Source organism: Silurus meridionalis, chromosome 18 (genome assembly GCF_014805685.1).
Source record: "Silurus meridionalis isolate SWU-2019-XX chromosome 18, ASM1480568v1, whole genome shotgun sequence".
NCBI classification, from domain to species: Eukaryota; Metazoa; Chordata; class Actinopteri; order Siluriformes; family Siluridae; genus Silurus; species Silurus meridionalis.
The window spans coordinates 18,301,489-18,317,763 of NC_060901.1; the positions used below are offsets into that span (position 1 = coordinate 18,301,489).

The following is a 16,275-nucleotide window of genomic DNA, read 5'->3' on the forward strand; positions in this document are numbered from 1 at the left end:
TGTCTAGTGAAGCTGCAATGCTCCTGTAGGAAATTCCCTTCAGCTTGAAACGACCATCTCTGCAACCAAGAATTCATTACACACATCATTCTTTATTATTGAAACACTGTAGTCGTAATGTTTTCGTGTTTTCCATTGAGCTTGAACATCCTTAATCTACTCACACACACTTTCCAGATCATGATCAAGCCACCAAACCTTTGGTTACCAGAGGTCATAATCAAACCTGGAGACGTCTGAAGCTAAGTCTACAACGGTGGTTGTCAAACCATTTTTCTGCCATTCCACACTTTCCTCCATCACCTAAAAAAAATGGTAATTAAAAACACCACGTGTAAAAAAAATTATAAGTAGTGCTGTTTAAATTATAATAAGTGGTGTTTAAAAGAACTGTTTTTACTTCAATTAATGACCTAAAGCTTCATTTGTGGATGGTTTGAGTGTATGAACTTTATTTTATTTAATCAAGAAAATTATAAATGGAAAAAAACAAAACAAAAGAAAGTTATAGGAATCCTGGCATTCCTTGAGCCCCAGCGGTCATGTCTTTATACACCACTAGAGGGCCCCACACTTTGAGGACCACTGGTCTAATGCTGGAACACGCTAATCCGGATAAATTCTAAAACGTTTCAGAGTGGACGTGCTGTTTTATATGTCCCCTTGTGGGTCATTTCGGTTATTTGAGCAGAGCATTAGCTAGAACAAAAATCTAAAAAACACCAGATGGAGGTATACAATTTTATTCGGTGTTCCAGAAAGGCACTAAAAATCAAAATGGGGGGGAAAGAGTGATGAGATTTTGGAAGAAAGAAGACATAAAACCAGTGATTGGACCAGTTTTCCAAAAAAAAAAAGAAATAATCCAGATGTATAGCACATTCCACGCACATAACAGCACAGCAACACATCGCTAGCTAGGTTTAGCATGAACTGAAAGCTCGAGAGGAGTCGATTCGGGGGGTTGAGGGGTGTTTCTTTGCTGGAACATTCAGAATCCCAACCCGGCGTTTTTTTTTTTTTCTTCTCCTTCAGGTAGCAATCTGCCTGAAATCAGCAGCTGCACTTTAAATAGGAAAGGACCCGAAAACATAGACGGTTAATCACACAGACACACACACACACACACAGTGCTGGAGTGTTGAGGTGTGAGGAAAGATCTGGTCCCCGTGAGCGTCTCCTCGTTAGCTGCAGAACTCCTCCATCTCGGCTACATTGCGTGGGTTCCTTCCAGACGAGCGCTCCTCTCCTCTTTTACAGTTCGTCTCTGAAGTAACCCAGCTTGGCGTAGGACATCTCCTTGCGGAGCTGCATGACCTCCCAGAACATTTGTTCAGCTGAATAAAAAAAAAAAAAAACAGAATAAGAAAAGAATAAAACTTGAGAAAATTGTGTGTGTTTTTGGTTTCACTCACCATCCTGCTGCTTGACCAGTCCCTGGTGAATGTAGCGGATGTAGGTGAAAAAGTTACACACGGAGGTGATCTAGGATTAGAAAGCAACAGTTTAATCGATTGCATCAAACAAGCAAATTCATTCTTAACATGTGCATCAGACATGCTGGAAAACTTCAGAGTAAAGATGTTTGACTGAGGGACATGGCCAGGACTCCTGAACAAGGGTAAGGATCAAATTTGAAGAGCATTTAGAACATCTTTGCTAGTTTTTTGTCATTTATTTTGCTAGTTTTTAGGCTTTGGCGCAACACTGTTGGATGTGCTTCAGTGTCCATATATTTTGGGAGTAACACACATTTATGTGGTAACCATGGAAACTAGGGATTATCATCTCCATAACTGAGGCCAATGTGATCCGCATTTCGATGCAGAGCCGATGATATGCTAACGGTACAGAGCAGTTCGCTATATTTCGCTATTGGTTATGGTAACGTTATGGTAAACTAGATGATCTTTTCCCCGTTCTGTGGACAGGAAGATACAGCTCTGCCTCTGCCATGTCAATCTGTATTCTATGTGACTCTCAGGATACGCCTCGGCCTCCGTAGTGCTGAGAGAATGCGCTTCAAAATAAAAAAAACAAAAGTTCAGCGAGGATAAATTGATCTACACTATATTGCCAAAAGTATTGGGTCACCTGGTCATGAGTACGGTATGTGATTTTTTGAGCATCACATTCCACATTTAGTCCCAATTTGCTCTAATTCCCTCCACTCCTGTGGGAAGATGTTCCACTAGATTTTGGATTGCGCTTATGGATATTTGTGTTCACCAGACACAAGTATATTATGAAAGGCAGGTACTGATGTAGGTGAGGAGACCTGGGGTGCAGTCAGCATTCACATTCATCCCAAAGGTGTTCAGTAGGGATAAGATCAGAGCTCTATAGCCGGCCACTCAAGATCTTCCTCTCCAAAGCATGCATCTTCAAGGAGCTCACTTTGTGCACAGAGGGCATCGCCATGCTGGAATAGGTTTGGGTTTCCAAGTTCAAGTGAACGCAAAATGTTTTTAGAGCGCCATCTAAAGGCGTCCTGTACAACTGAGTGCCTCCAGATTTGTGGTAACAGTTTGGAAAATGAACCACATGTAGCAGTAAAGGTCAGGTGACCCAATACTTTTGGAAATATAGTGTAGATATCAAATATTGGTCACAAATTATTGGTCACTTTTTAATCATTAAAAAAAAAAAAACAGCGCATCTACTAATAATCATACCTAAATAAATGTGTTAAAAACGATGCATAAAGAAACACTTTTTTAAACCGATGCATGACGTCGTTAACTTTTATGGCGATGCAACGATGCGAATCGCTGAATTTTGCCATTGCTAATGGAAACCATAACTGACAGAGGAGTACACGACTGGCAACAGGAAAGCCTAATGATTTTAATCGTATTCTTTCTTTCTTACCACATTATCTTTGTAAAGCTGTTTTAAGAATACGCTATAACACTATACAAATAAAAAGAAAATTTTTAAAAATGGGACTGGTAAAGAGTGAAAGCAGATTTGAGTTTTTTTTATTATTACATCCCTTATTGTTTTTATTATTATTATTTTCTTAATAATAATAATACCTTATTATTATATTAATGTCCTCATTTTTCATTTGGCATCTGTTTCAAGAGCTCCTCTTCAGAATTGGTCGGAAAGGGAAATATGTATACTCATGACGTAGTCCTCATAAATATCATTACATTGTTCATATGAAAAATGAAAAGAAAGGGTTCGTACGTCGGGTGACTAATACGGTGGATATAGTTACGACTCGCCGTCAGCCGATCGCGCTCAGAGCTGCGCGGGACGACGGAAAAACACTCACCCGATACCGACAGAACGGAGACACGTAATAGTAGTTGCTGGAGTCGCCGAATTTGATTCTGTGCTTGCAGGTTTTGGTCTGGCCACTGAGGGCGCACTTCCTGCGGACGGGAAAAACAAATAAACTTCTGACAGAATACACAGACAGAATATATATACTGTATAATGTATATGTCTGCATTGGCCTATTGCACGATCTGCCTATGCTAAACCGGCTACATCTATTAAAGCTGCTTTGTACCGATAATAAAAGCATTATAAAGTTCAAACTAAAATGAACACACTTGCCTCTTAGAAAGAAAAAAGAAATTGGGGTTAGAAAGTGAAAGAGCAAGCGAGGCTGTGTGGAAAATAAAGCGAGAGAAAGAGACAGACAGAGAGAGAGAGAGAGAATGTGCACTTACGTGACTAGTTCAGACTTCCTGCCACTAGGGGGCGGCAAAAAAAAGAAAGAAAGGAATAAAGAAACTAGATGGAGAACGCTGACACGTTTGATCAAACAAATGATGGCGGTAAATGTGTGTGAGATCAAACGACACTGCAAATCACACTGGCATTGTGCTTCTTTGTAGAATCATCCATCATAGCGGACTTCAGCTTACCAAAAAAATTATTTTGTAAGAATATTTTTTGATAGACCAATTTCTGTCACCAATAATCTAATACACCAAGAATAGCTGAACTGAATACGGGCTACTGTGCCTGTAATTTCACAATGCTTCCGTATGAACTAATCATTTTGGGACCAAAGCAGCAATGAAGAAAATTGTAAAGTATCATATAGATGTTTTTTTTGTGTGTTTGTTTGTTTTCTCTTTAAAGCTGTCAAAAAATACAATCAAAAATCAGAAGCATACTTACCTTACTTTTTATACTTACTTTACCTGTATATTGTATTTTATAACTTATTTACATTCTATTATACTTTATTCATTTCCATACTTATTTATTTACTTTTCTTTTTTTCTTCTTACTTTTATTTGTCTTACTTATTTAACTTTCTAACCTACTTTTCTTGCCTGTTTTAATTTTCTAATTTACTTTATGGAATTTCGTTTTTTTTTTTTTTACATACCTCCTTGCTTTACATAACTTTCTAACTTACTTTACTCAGTCAAATTAATAAACTAATTCATTATACATAACTTTGATTATATACATAATTTTAAATGTTTTTCACTATTATATCATTTTATAATTTCATCACTATGTACTCACTTGTTACTTACTCAGCTTGCAAGGTTACCAACTTACTTTACTTTAATTTTACCCTGCTTACTTTATAGACATACTTAAATAAACAAGTACTTTCTAGCTAACATAACATTTTTTTACTTACTTTTCTTTCTAACTGATCTAAACATTCCTTTCTAACTCAAATTTCTTGTTGTACATAAATACTAAACCTACACCTTTCTTACTTACTTCCTTTTTTAATAAATATAACTTAATTTACTTACCTGCTTTGTTTCTGTCAAAATTCTTACTTTAGTTATATAATTAACCTCCTAATTTACTTCACTTACATACTTCACTTTCTACCTTGCTATACTATTTAATTTACACAACTTCCTTAATTCAATTACTCACCTTTCTAACTCACTTGCATTACTTACTTGCTTAAATATCTAACTTAAGTACTAATCAATCAATTTAAACAAAGTTAATCAATTTTCGAATTTAATTATATTAATTTCTAACATCTAACTTTCCTGTATTACTTACTTTCTAACTTTGAGTCAATTTTTAACTTAAGTTTCTTAGTCAACTTTATAACTAATTCATATACATAACTTTACCTTCAATTATATACATTATAACATTTTATTTACTTCACATACTCACTGAATTTGCTAAACTACAAACGCTTTACCCCTCAACAGTAAAGTAAGTTGGTACGTTAAAGTTGAGCATGTATATAGATACTTCGCTTTCAAAATTGACTTTCTAATTTACCTAACATCCCTACCTTTCTAACTGATACTTTATATATAACTTCTCATACTAACTTACTTAACCTACAACATTCTAACTTACTTTATTAATCCAACTTACTTGTTTTGCTTCTTACTTTATTTATATGCTTAACTTTCAAATTTACTTCCTTTTTACTTAATTGCATGACTTAAAAAATTCTATATTTATAGGTCTTCTTCACACCATGCCAGCTGCCTGTCATTGAGGAAGCAGGTGAGTACTCACTTGGGTCCTCCACACTCCACGGCTGAAGCTTTGACCACAGGCAGTGGCTGGAATCCCACTGGCTCCACACTCAGTGTATTTCTCTCCACAGCCTCCAGGATCGCTGAGCCCAGCTGTACAAACAACAAATTTCACCAGTCACATCACAGGTTCTTGGGACATATAACTTTATATATTTTGCTTGCAGCCTGAGGTAAGCACCTCAGTAAATACTAAGCGCTGGTTAATGGACCCTGGACAAACTGGGCTGTTTTTCCAGATTAGAGCTAACCAGGTGATCCTGTGCTCATGATGGCCTCAAAATTCTGGTCTTGGCGTGGAACCTGATCAAAGAACCCGTCTTAAAGTTTGACATGTTCCGAGATGTTTTACGATAGCCTTATAAGGCACGGCTGAAGGCTGAAGATAAGAACTGATTCTCCAGTCATAAACGCATAGTAGTTCTATAATTCGGCTGGATGCAATGAGCTCATATGTAAAACGGGTCCTTACTTCCGTCCTAGGATAAAACTCATGCAAATCTGACGGTACAGACGATCATAATGTCTGTATGATACAGACAATAATACAGACACCCACGACCCAATGTCGTGTCACGCTTACTCACGCTCATTGGTTCACGTTCCTCAATTTTTGTCCAAGGAGTACAACCGAAACTGGTTAATTCTAGCTATAAATACATGACTATACATGAATACATATTCCATTAGGACGTTACTGAAGACACACACACCTCGCTCTTGCAGAACGAAAGACATGGGTTAATATCCTCTCTGTAAACCCGGTCCAAGAAGGAGCAGCCCCTCTCCAAAGTGGGTTCCTCCTTCCATGCCTTAAACTCATTGAACAGAATGGAATCAACCTACACACAAACAAACACACATTCATATTGTATATTTTATATATATATATATATATATATATATATATATATATATATATATATATATATATATATATATATATATATATATATATATATATATATATATATATATATATATATATATATATATATATATACATACACACAGTTGTGTTCAAAATTATTCAACCCCAATGCTGTAAATGGTTTTAGGAATTTAGTGTACATTTGTAATTGTATTCAGAATGAAATCCTACAAGGACTTCTTAAAGAACCATATGCAACTAAAATGACATCAATTAGTTTTGTAATACAGTAGTAAATGTTTCTTTTGTGAATTCTTCATTGACATAATTATTCAACCCCTTAAAGACTACCACTCTGAAGAACAGAGGTTCAATGAAGTGTTTTCAATCAGGTATTGAAAACACCTGTGGATATCAGGGAGCAGCAATAAAGCCTAATAAGCACCAATTAGGCAGCTTTAAAATGACTGTGATACTCAGCTCCTTCTAGACATTTACTGGTGTGGTTACAAACATGGTGAGGTCAAGAGAATGGTCCAGGAAGACAAGAGAACAGGTGATTACTCTTCACAGGAAGGGCAATGGCTATAAGAAGATTGCAAAGATGTTAAACATACCAAGAGACACCATAGGAAGCATCATTCGCAAATTCAAGGCAAAGGGCACTGTTGAAACGCTACCTGGTCGTGGCAGAAAGAAGATGCTGACTTCGACTGCTGTGCGCTACCTGAAGCGTAGAGTGGAGAAAAGTCCCCATGTGACTGCTGAGGAACTGAGAAAAGATTTGTCAGATGTGGGTACTGAAGTTTCTGCTCAGACAATACGGCGCACCCTGCGTAATGAAGGCCTCCATGCCAGAACTCCCAGGCACACCCCCTTGCTGTCCCCAAAGAATAAGAAGAGTCGACTGCAGTATGCCAAAAGTCATGTGGACAAACCACAGAAGTTTTGGGATAGTGTTCTGTGGACTGATGAAACAAAATTAGAACTGTTTGGGCCCATGGATCAACGCTATGTTTGGCGGGGGGTCAATCATGCTTTGGGGCTGTTTTGCTTCTGCAGGTACTGGGAAGCTTCAGCGTGTGCAAGGTACCATGAATTCTCTTCAGTACCAGGAGATATTGGATGACAATGTGATGCAGTCCGTCACAAACCTGAGGCTTGGAAGACGTTGGACCTTTCAACAGGACAATGATCCCAAGCATACCTCCAAGTCCACTAGAGCATGGTTGCAGATTAAAGGCTGGAACATTTTGAAGTAGCCATCACAGTCACCAGACTTAAATCCGATTGAGAACCTCTGGTGGGACTTAAAGAAAGCAGTTGCAGTGCGCAAGCCTAAGAATGTGACTGAACTGGAGGCTTTTGCCCATGATGAATGGGCGAAGATACCCGTAGATCGCTGCAAGACACTTGTGTCAAGCTATGCTTCACGTTTAAAAGCTGTTATAAAAAAGGATGTTGTACTAAGTACTAAGATTGAATGTCACTTGGGGGTTGAATAAAACTGATAATGATGTGAGCTCAGAAAAGACATTTGTGGTTATTGCATTATATATATATATATATATATATATATATATATATATATATATATATATATATATATATATAATGCAATAAACATATTTACATTTATGGCATTTGGCAGACAAAATTATAAAGACTCGTTCATATAACTGAGCAGCCAATGGCCTTGCTCAGGGGCCCAGGAGTAGCAGTTTGGTTTGGTTTAATTTAAACTCAGAGATCCAAAGTCCAATACAAGAAAGAATAGCAAAGTCTAAACCTCTAAGCGCACGTCTTAGGAGAGGACTGGTGCTTAGTTCATTAGGAAGCACTTATGTAATTATTTCTACAGCCATGTTACGTCAATCAATGCGTCATTTCTTATTGCGTTCTTATTGGCTGGTCAGTAGACGTCGGTCATGGCAGTAAACACGCTGTAAAATCCTAAATCGCCGACTCAGCCTTTGGCCGTGAGAACAGGTGTCTTATACAATACATTACATTTACGGTATTGGCAGACGCCCTTTTCCTGAGCAGTTATGGGGTCAAGAGCCTTGATCAAGGGCCCAGCAGTGGTGCCTTGGTGGTCCTGAGATTTGAACTCATGACCTTGGCCACGACCAAAAAAATCGCCACGATTGTTTTACATTGGTCATCATTCGTCTGGAAGAGCCTGAAATTGTACAACGCTGATGTTTGCCTCGAAACTGACTTGTCCAGGTTGAAAAGGTCCAGGCTAATGAAGTGTAATCAAGTATGGTAAGCTACATGAGCATTGGAGTGGAAGATCTTGAGTGTTCTGCTATAGAGCTAGAACACCTCTGGGATGAATTGGAACTCAAAACTAAAACCCTTGTGGCTGAATGAGCACAAATCCTTATAACCAATCAGATAAAAAAAAAAACACCGTTCAAGCAAGACATAGCTCCCGTCAAGCTCCATGAAGACACGGTGTGTTAAGGTTGGCGTGGAGAACATGAGTGTCCTGCAAAGAGCCCTGAACTCCTCAATTCCAGTGTACACCTTAGGAATAACTTGTAGACAGACTGAACCTCAGATCTCCTTATCCAACACCAGTGTCTGATCTCACTAATGCACATAATCACAGAATTTGGAATAGGAACAAGCAGTGATCCAGAAGGAATACTTTGGCCCAGGCTGGAGATATGGAACAGGTTGCCTTGCCTCCTTGCAGTCCCGTACGATGGGCTGAGGAACGCTGAGCTCCTGCTGGCTGCCCAGCATCGCGCTACTGGTGCTCTTGTTGCGGGCATGGCCTTTCTTAAACGGCACCTTGGAGCCCAAAGGCATCTCCTTACACGGCGATGTAGGGGATGTGGACAAAACAAGGGTCTTCAGCGCGGCCACCTCGGCTTGGAGAACATCGATCTGTAAAGAGCAATGGAGGAAAGAAGAAGTCAGAAAGAAAGAGAAATGAAAGAGAACGAACTTGTTTCCATGAACCCAACAGTGTAACTAAATTAATAAGTCTATATCAGATTATAACCTTGAAAAATATCATCAAAATGATCAGACTCTCAAAACACTGTACTGGACACAACTTCTCTGGGCTCCATCTAACACTTTATTCCAAAACTCGACCCACCAAAAACACCAAAAAACGTTCCTCACCTTCCCAAGAGCTTCCTTCAGCTGCTTCTCCGCCGTGGCCTGCTTTACGTTCGCCTCTCGCACCATCTTATGAGCCTCCTGTTAAGACAGCATTCACGTCAACAGTCAGGACCAGCGTACCAATCATCCCACACTGCCATCGTTATCCACCGTTCCCCACACCCAGAGTCAACCCAAGCCTCGCACACACATGAGCGCACACAAGCACACACATACACTCCAAAGATTTCTACAAATGAGAGTGGAGACTCAGAATAGGTAGAAAGTAAGGGATGAGAAATAAAAAGAGGAACATGGTATGAGAAAGGAATACTTCTCCTTCTTCTTTTGGCTGCTCCCATTAGGGGTCGCCACAGCTGCCCCCTTAGCCACTTGCATGTTTCTCCTCACCACATCCATAAACCTCCTCCTTGGTCTTCCTCTTTTCCTCCTTCCTGGTGGCTCAATCCTCAGCATTCTCCTACTGATATACCCCATGTCACTCCTCTGCACATGTCCAAACCATCAAGCCCCAGTATTGCCAAGCTGCCATCTTGGGCCCTTCAGCAAGGCCCTTAACCCTCTGTGCTTCAGAGGCGGCGTATCATGGCTGACCCTACGCTCTGACCCCAGCTTCCGAGCAAGCTGGGATATGCGAAGAACGAATTTAAACATGCTTTAATGTATATGTGACAAATAAAGGCTATTCTATTCTATTCTATCCTATCTCAATCTCACCTCCCTCACCTTGTCTCCAAAAGGTCCCACATGTGCTAATAAACTCGTTTCTAATACCTATCCATCGTCATAACTCCCAAAGAAAATCTCTTCATCTTCAGCTCTGCTACCTCCAGCTCCACCTCCTGTCTTTTACTCAATGCCCCTGTCTCTAAACCATAGAAAATCTCAGGTCTCACCACAGTCCTATAAACTTTCCCTTTCACTCTTGCAGATACTCTTCTATCACAAATCACTCCTGCTATCACTCTTCTCCACCCACTCCACCCTGCCTGCCCACTTTTCTTCACTTCTCTAACACACTCTCCATTACTTTACACTGTTGACCCCAGGTACCTAAACTCCTCCACCTTCTCCACCTCTTCTCCCTGCAACTGCACCACTTCACTCCCCCTCCTCTCATTCACACACATGTACTCTGTCTTACTCCTACTGACTTTCATTCCCCTTCTCTCCAGCGTGTACCTCCACCTCTCCAGGCTCTTCTCCACCTGCTCCCTACTCTCGCTACAAATCACAATATCATCCACGAACATCATAAACAGACATCAAACAGACTCTTGTCTGTCCTCGTCCATCAACCTGTCGAAACAGCAAAGGGCTCCGAGCCGATCCTTGATGCAGTCCAACCCCCATCTTGTCTGACTTCTTCCCTGAACCTTACACTACAGTCTTCCTCTTTCAGTTTCCACCATCCGATGCTGTCTGGCTACACTGTCCCCTGCCAACACCTTACAGTCTCCAATCATTTAATACATAGAACATAGTCCACCTGTGTGCACCTTCCTCCACTCTTATACGTCACCCTAAGCTCCTCCTCCTTCTTATTAAAATAAGTGTCCACCACTGTGTCCTCATCACCTCTGTTCCCTTCACCAACATGGCCATTGAAATCTGCCCCAATCACCAATTTTTCATTTCTAGGTACACCTTCTACCACTTCATCTAACTCACTCCAGAATTATTCTTTTTCCTCATCTCACAGCCCACTTGTGGAGCATAAGAACTGATGACATTTATGAGAAAGGAAGGAATACATGAATATAAAAAGACAAACAACTTGTCATGCAGCACATCAGCACATTCATACTAGTGATTTTTATTTATTTATTTATCTTTTTATGATAATTCACTGAAATATAATTTTTTCCTATCATTTTTTGCAGCTCAATCTTTATTATACCAATAATCATTATTAATATTTTAACTATAAATAATTAATTAAGCATTATAATTTTAATATCATTGAATATAATAAAAATACACGCTAGACAGAACAAAGTCATCCGTTGCTGCAAAGCCTGTAATAATCTATGCAGATGTGCTGCGTAGCTGCTGAGAAGCTCTGTATCTTGCCCACAAACATAAACACCCTCTGGGTGATTTATTTATTTTTTCCCCAGGAAGGAAAGAGAAGAAGCCAAATGAAATGAAATGACAAACAAACCTCAAACAGGCTAGCAGTGAGTTCCTCCAGCTCCTGCCCCAGCTGGTCCCTGACTTTTGAAAGTCTCTCACATTCCTCGTCTTTTAACTTAAGCTCCTTCGGGCAACCAACAATGAAATGAAGACATAAAAAAAGAAAGGAAAAAATGGGAGAAAATAATGAATGAAAGAACAGAAAGTGGGTTGGGGAAATGAGTTTGACGTGTTTGTTTTTATTTATTTTTGGGGGCGGGGGTTTGGGGGTTGGGGGCTGTCATGGGTGATTTAAATAGAGGTCGACCGATAATGAGAGTTGGGTTGGATCGTACTTGTCAATAACCGATTAATCAATTTATAGTTTTTAAAATGAATACTGGATAGATAAAAAAAAAAAATAACATAACACTCCATGTGAAGTAGTACTGAACTTCATTACAAAAATTAAAAAATATATCAATAAATGTGGTTTTAATGCTTTGGATTTTGTCAAATAAATAAATAAATAAAACGTAAAGATTGCCATTTTTTACTGGATTTATGTGAAATAGTAACATTACATTTTAGCTGTTAACTGTCTTCTCTGTCAAAACGGACCACATGTTTTGTCAGTGATTTCTTTCTTACTGTATAAGAAAGCGGACTGTCTCAGACTCGACCCGGAAAAACTATCGGTATGGATTGTTGCCGATAGCCGATAGATAGACTAACGGCGCTGATTAATCGGCAAAAAGACCTCTAAGTTTACGAATGAGTGTCATGTACAGAGCAGTGTATTGAGTTTCTTGATGAACTTGAGTTTATTTGGTCTAGTTTCACAGTCTCGAGGCAATTGAATACGAACATACACGAAAAACATGGAATGAAGCAAGATGGGGGTTCGTTAGCAAGACTGGAATATTAATAATATTACCGATCAAGTGCCGCGAGTTCATTTTATTTGTGCGCACACTCTATGGCGACCCTTCACACAGATAGACGACATTCAGACATGCTCAAACGATTCCTCTGAAAAAACTTCGACCAATCTGGCCCACTCCCACCAACAGGAGACTGAAAACCAACTGAAACATTTTAGATGTGTCCCACACATCCCAGTCTGATGCACAACTTCAGCTCTCAGACTAATAATGTTGCTATTCATAGCGGTCTGTCGTGCTTAGTGAAGATCAATAAAAGGAACCAATCATTCTAATGGCAGTTCTACCAAGAGCCAGAACCAATAATGGAATAGCTGAGAAGATCTAAATCTAAAGAGATTTAGTGTAGCCAAGTCCTCCTCATTTACTCCCTTAATCATATTCTTGAAACCTAATCTTCAATACAAGTCTTTTCTACCCTTTATTTCATCCCAAGCACTTTCACATGCCTTATAATGACTCTCAGTCGCTTCCTGTGATAATTTCCTTGCTGTCCTTATAATCACAGGTTGCCAATGAACAAATCAGACTGCTGGGTTGTAAAGCGGAGTTAGCAGAACCAGGCTATAATCTGTTCTGTCAGGTGTTGGCAGAACCCTGGTACAATTCTCAGCACACTGTCACAGAGCAGGTCCTTTGTTTCATGCTTTCAGGCCACATAATGTAGGACTCTCATAATGGTGGATGCCTGCAGCTTCTTCACCAGTTCCTTTGTTGTTTAACCTTTTGGACCTGGTGCCTTTAGTTGGGGCTGTTTATACAGTTTTATTCTATCATTGAGGTGTCATGGGGAAAAAGAGACTGGCTCTAAATACAGCCAAATCTCTGACCTCCTAACTGATCACCAATAACCAATCAGAAGATCTTTCATTCGTTTTTGCACCAGACGCGCGAAAATTCCTGATTACTTCTACACTAATCACTGAGCTGCAACCATTTGTAACAACCATTTGTACCCCTGTCAGGGTATTAATCCGACAAGTGTTAGCATTCAAGATCGACCACTTCATTTTGGTTTTGTCGATTTATCGGCATGGATAGTTGATTGCAGGTACTGCTGGAGAAAATCCATACCGAGTTTTTCCGGGTTGCGTTATACAGTACGAGAGCGGCCTCTAAAGGTGAATCGCTGTTGCCATATGCTGTTCATTTGAAGTGTTTAGGGTTTTTTCCCATTTTGAATGGAACTGTTTTTATTTATGTGGAGTGTTACTTTTTGTTTCAGTCTGAATGCATGTCTGTTATTTTCTTACAAATGTATTAATATCATTAATATTTTCATATTTATTTTATGTACCTAATTTTCATGATTCGGTACTATTATTATTTTTTTAAATATATATGGGTTGATTCATCAGCAAGTACAATCCAACCTAGCTATCAATATCAGTAGACGCCTAATCAAATTTATACCCCTTTCAGGGTAATTAATCCGACACTAACAAGTGATAGATAGATACACCTTCTAGCATGTTTTAAAGCTTCTGTTCACACAGAATAACACAAAGCCAAGCTTCGGTGAAACACACACGTCTATTCTTTCTATACCACCTGTCTCAGCTCAGTAGCTTCACTGGTTCTCCATCACACTGAAGGTGGCTATGGTGTACATCTCCTTCTTATCCTTCTTATATGTTAACAGCTTCTCTACATAAACAGAAGCTCCTCCAATAAACGTCAGGGGCTTACTGTAAGTAAACAGTGCTGTGCAGTAGTGTAGCAGGACATGTTTGAGCATGCAGATGCCACATGGGGAGCTATAAAGGCTAAAAATAGGCTAGCGCTACATGCCACTGAGAGAACAATCAAGAAAGAGGATACATAACTGGCTGATACAATTACAGTGTCATACGAAAAGAAGATACATGTGAAAGAATAAAAAAAGAATCTTTCGAGCAGCTCGAATGCAAACGGTCATGTATAGTATCTCACAAAAGTAAGTTTCAGGAACCACTTTATTACACGTTCAAGGGACAATTCTATAGAAATAAAACTTTGATATATTTTAGAGCAGTCAATGTTACTGTCTTCTGAAAAGAACTCAACAGCCATTATTGCCTAAATAACTGGCCACAGGGCAACTGGGATTTCTGGAAACTTTCCATGGGAACTTCATTTGTGAAATTCTGGAAATATTCCAAATTGTAAACCGAGAATTAATTAGATATTTGGGAAAATTTAAATAGACCGTTTCATATACAGTGCAACCTCGATAATCGTGGGGGCTTTGTTCTATGACCCCTTTTAAGTAATAAAAATTGTGAGGTTTTGACTCTCTCCCTTTAATGGTTCCTTCTTCAAGGGGAATTGCACAATGTACTGTACTATAAACACGACAAAAATTGTGAATTACTTGTCATAAATGTTTTATTTACTACTTTAAAGGAATAATACAATAATAAAATAGACACTCGCGGATTCTCGCGAACAATCCGATTTTTTGCGAGTTACTCCGGTTCCAAATGAAAAGTCGCGAACTATCGGGTATCGAGGTTCTGCTGTATATGTATTATTTTGTTCGGTCATAATCTGACATGCATGCAAATTTTTTTGAGATTCAATTGTTAGCATTCATTTGTTTGCAATCGCTTACACACAGCGACGTAAACGTAAAATGACGTTTTAAACAAAAAAAAATGTAACGTTTGAGAATTTGAACCGAATACTTGGGGAGGAACGTTTTCTTTTTTACGTGCAGGATTCAAGAAATTATGTGTGTTATGTGATGGAGAGATGCAACTGCATTTGCATTAAATGTTGATGTTTTAACAAAAATAATCCTTCAAGATTTTTTTTTTCAACTTTTAAATTCCTTGTTATAGGCTCACCTGCAATTTTGTCAATTTCCCAGTTTATTCTCATGTTATTTCACATGCTAAGTTTACAGTCTTGGAAATTCCGGGAAGTTTGCAACCTTAACTGGTTTCAATCAAACACTTCAAGAACGTTAGCGCCTACTGTGTATTTTCATATAATCTAAATAATTATAATCTGTTTGCTGTCAAAGGAATAATGAAGGTGGATTGAACTGATCCCTCACCCGCTGGGCTTTGGCGAGCTCTTCCTTCAGCCTCTCATATCCTTTTTCCCGGACTTCCATCACAGAGGGGCTTCTGAGCCGTGATAGGCTGTCCGTGCTCAGGCCTAACGGGTCCTCGCCTTCGTCAGCCAACGAGGCACCACCATCTCCTGCCCCTGCCTCCTGCGAGGCCAAGCCTTCCGGACCGGGCATGCTGAGTAAAACGAAGAGTACGTTTGGAAATGGTTAATAATTAAAAAAGAAATAAATATAGGCACAAACAAACTTTACAAACTAAATGCCTCCATACCGCTGCCTTGTTACCTAAAGGCATTGGCCCCTCATCTGCCATGTTTAACACTGTAGGATTTCATGAACAGGTTTTCTGATGTAGTGCTGTAGTGCTGTAGTGTAGTGTTTAACACTTTCATGTTAAACAGAAACAAATACTAAGAAAAAATAAAAGATCGAATCGATTTCACGCACAATGGGCTCTGGAGTTTATCCAAAGTGGTGCGAAACACAAAAAACACCCTGTTATGTGAGCAGAAACACCTCCCCAATAAGAGAAACATGAGGAGAGTGGTCCAGCTGGATTGAACTGACAGGAAAGCGTCAACCAGGAAATAATAACCATTCTTTACAACGGTGGTGAGCAGAAAAGTATCTCAGAACACAGAC

General features: G+C 39.3%; 1 protein-coding gene across 4 annotated transcripts in view; it reads right to left on the reverse strand.

Annotated features, from left to right (window-relative positions):
• Window positions 1-727: 727 nt before the first annotated feature.
• Window positions 728-16,275, reverse strand: part of LOC124401479 (RAB3A interacting protein (rabin3)) — a 31,046-nt gene continuing 15,498 nt past the window's right edge. For 2 of the 4 annotated variants that reach the window (XM_046873827.1, XM_046873828.1), the window contains exons 4-13: window positions 15,616-15,808; window positions 11,681-11,776; window positions 9,517-9,594; window positions 9,070-9,273; window positions 6,218-6,346; window positions 5,485-5,597; window positions 3,687-3,710; window positions 3,284-3,383; window positions 1,416-1,485; window positions 728-1,337 (exon numbers count right to left, since the gene is read on the reverse strand). In XM_046873827.1, coding sequence (XP_046729783.1) covers window positions 1,255-1,337; window positions 1,416-1,485; window positions 3,284-3,383; window positions 3,687-3,710; window positions 5,485-5,597; window positions 6,218-6,346; window positions 9,070-9,273; window positions 9,517-9,594; window positions 11,681-11,776; window positions 15,616-15,808 — 1,090 coding nt within the window. In that variant the 3' untranslated portion in view covers window positions 728-1,254. The remainder of the gene's footprint in view (window positions 1,338-1,415; window positions 1,486-3,283; window positions 3,384-3,686; window positions 3,711-5,484; window positions 5,598-6,217; window positions 6,347-9,069; window positions 9,274-9,516; window positions 9,595-11,680; window positions 11,777-15,615; window positions 15,809-16,275) is intronic. The other 2 variants (XM_046873830.1, XM_046873829.1) reach the window with 2 other exon arrangements.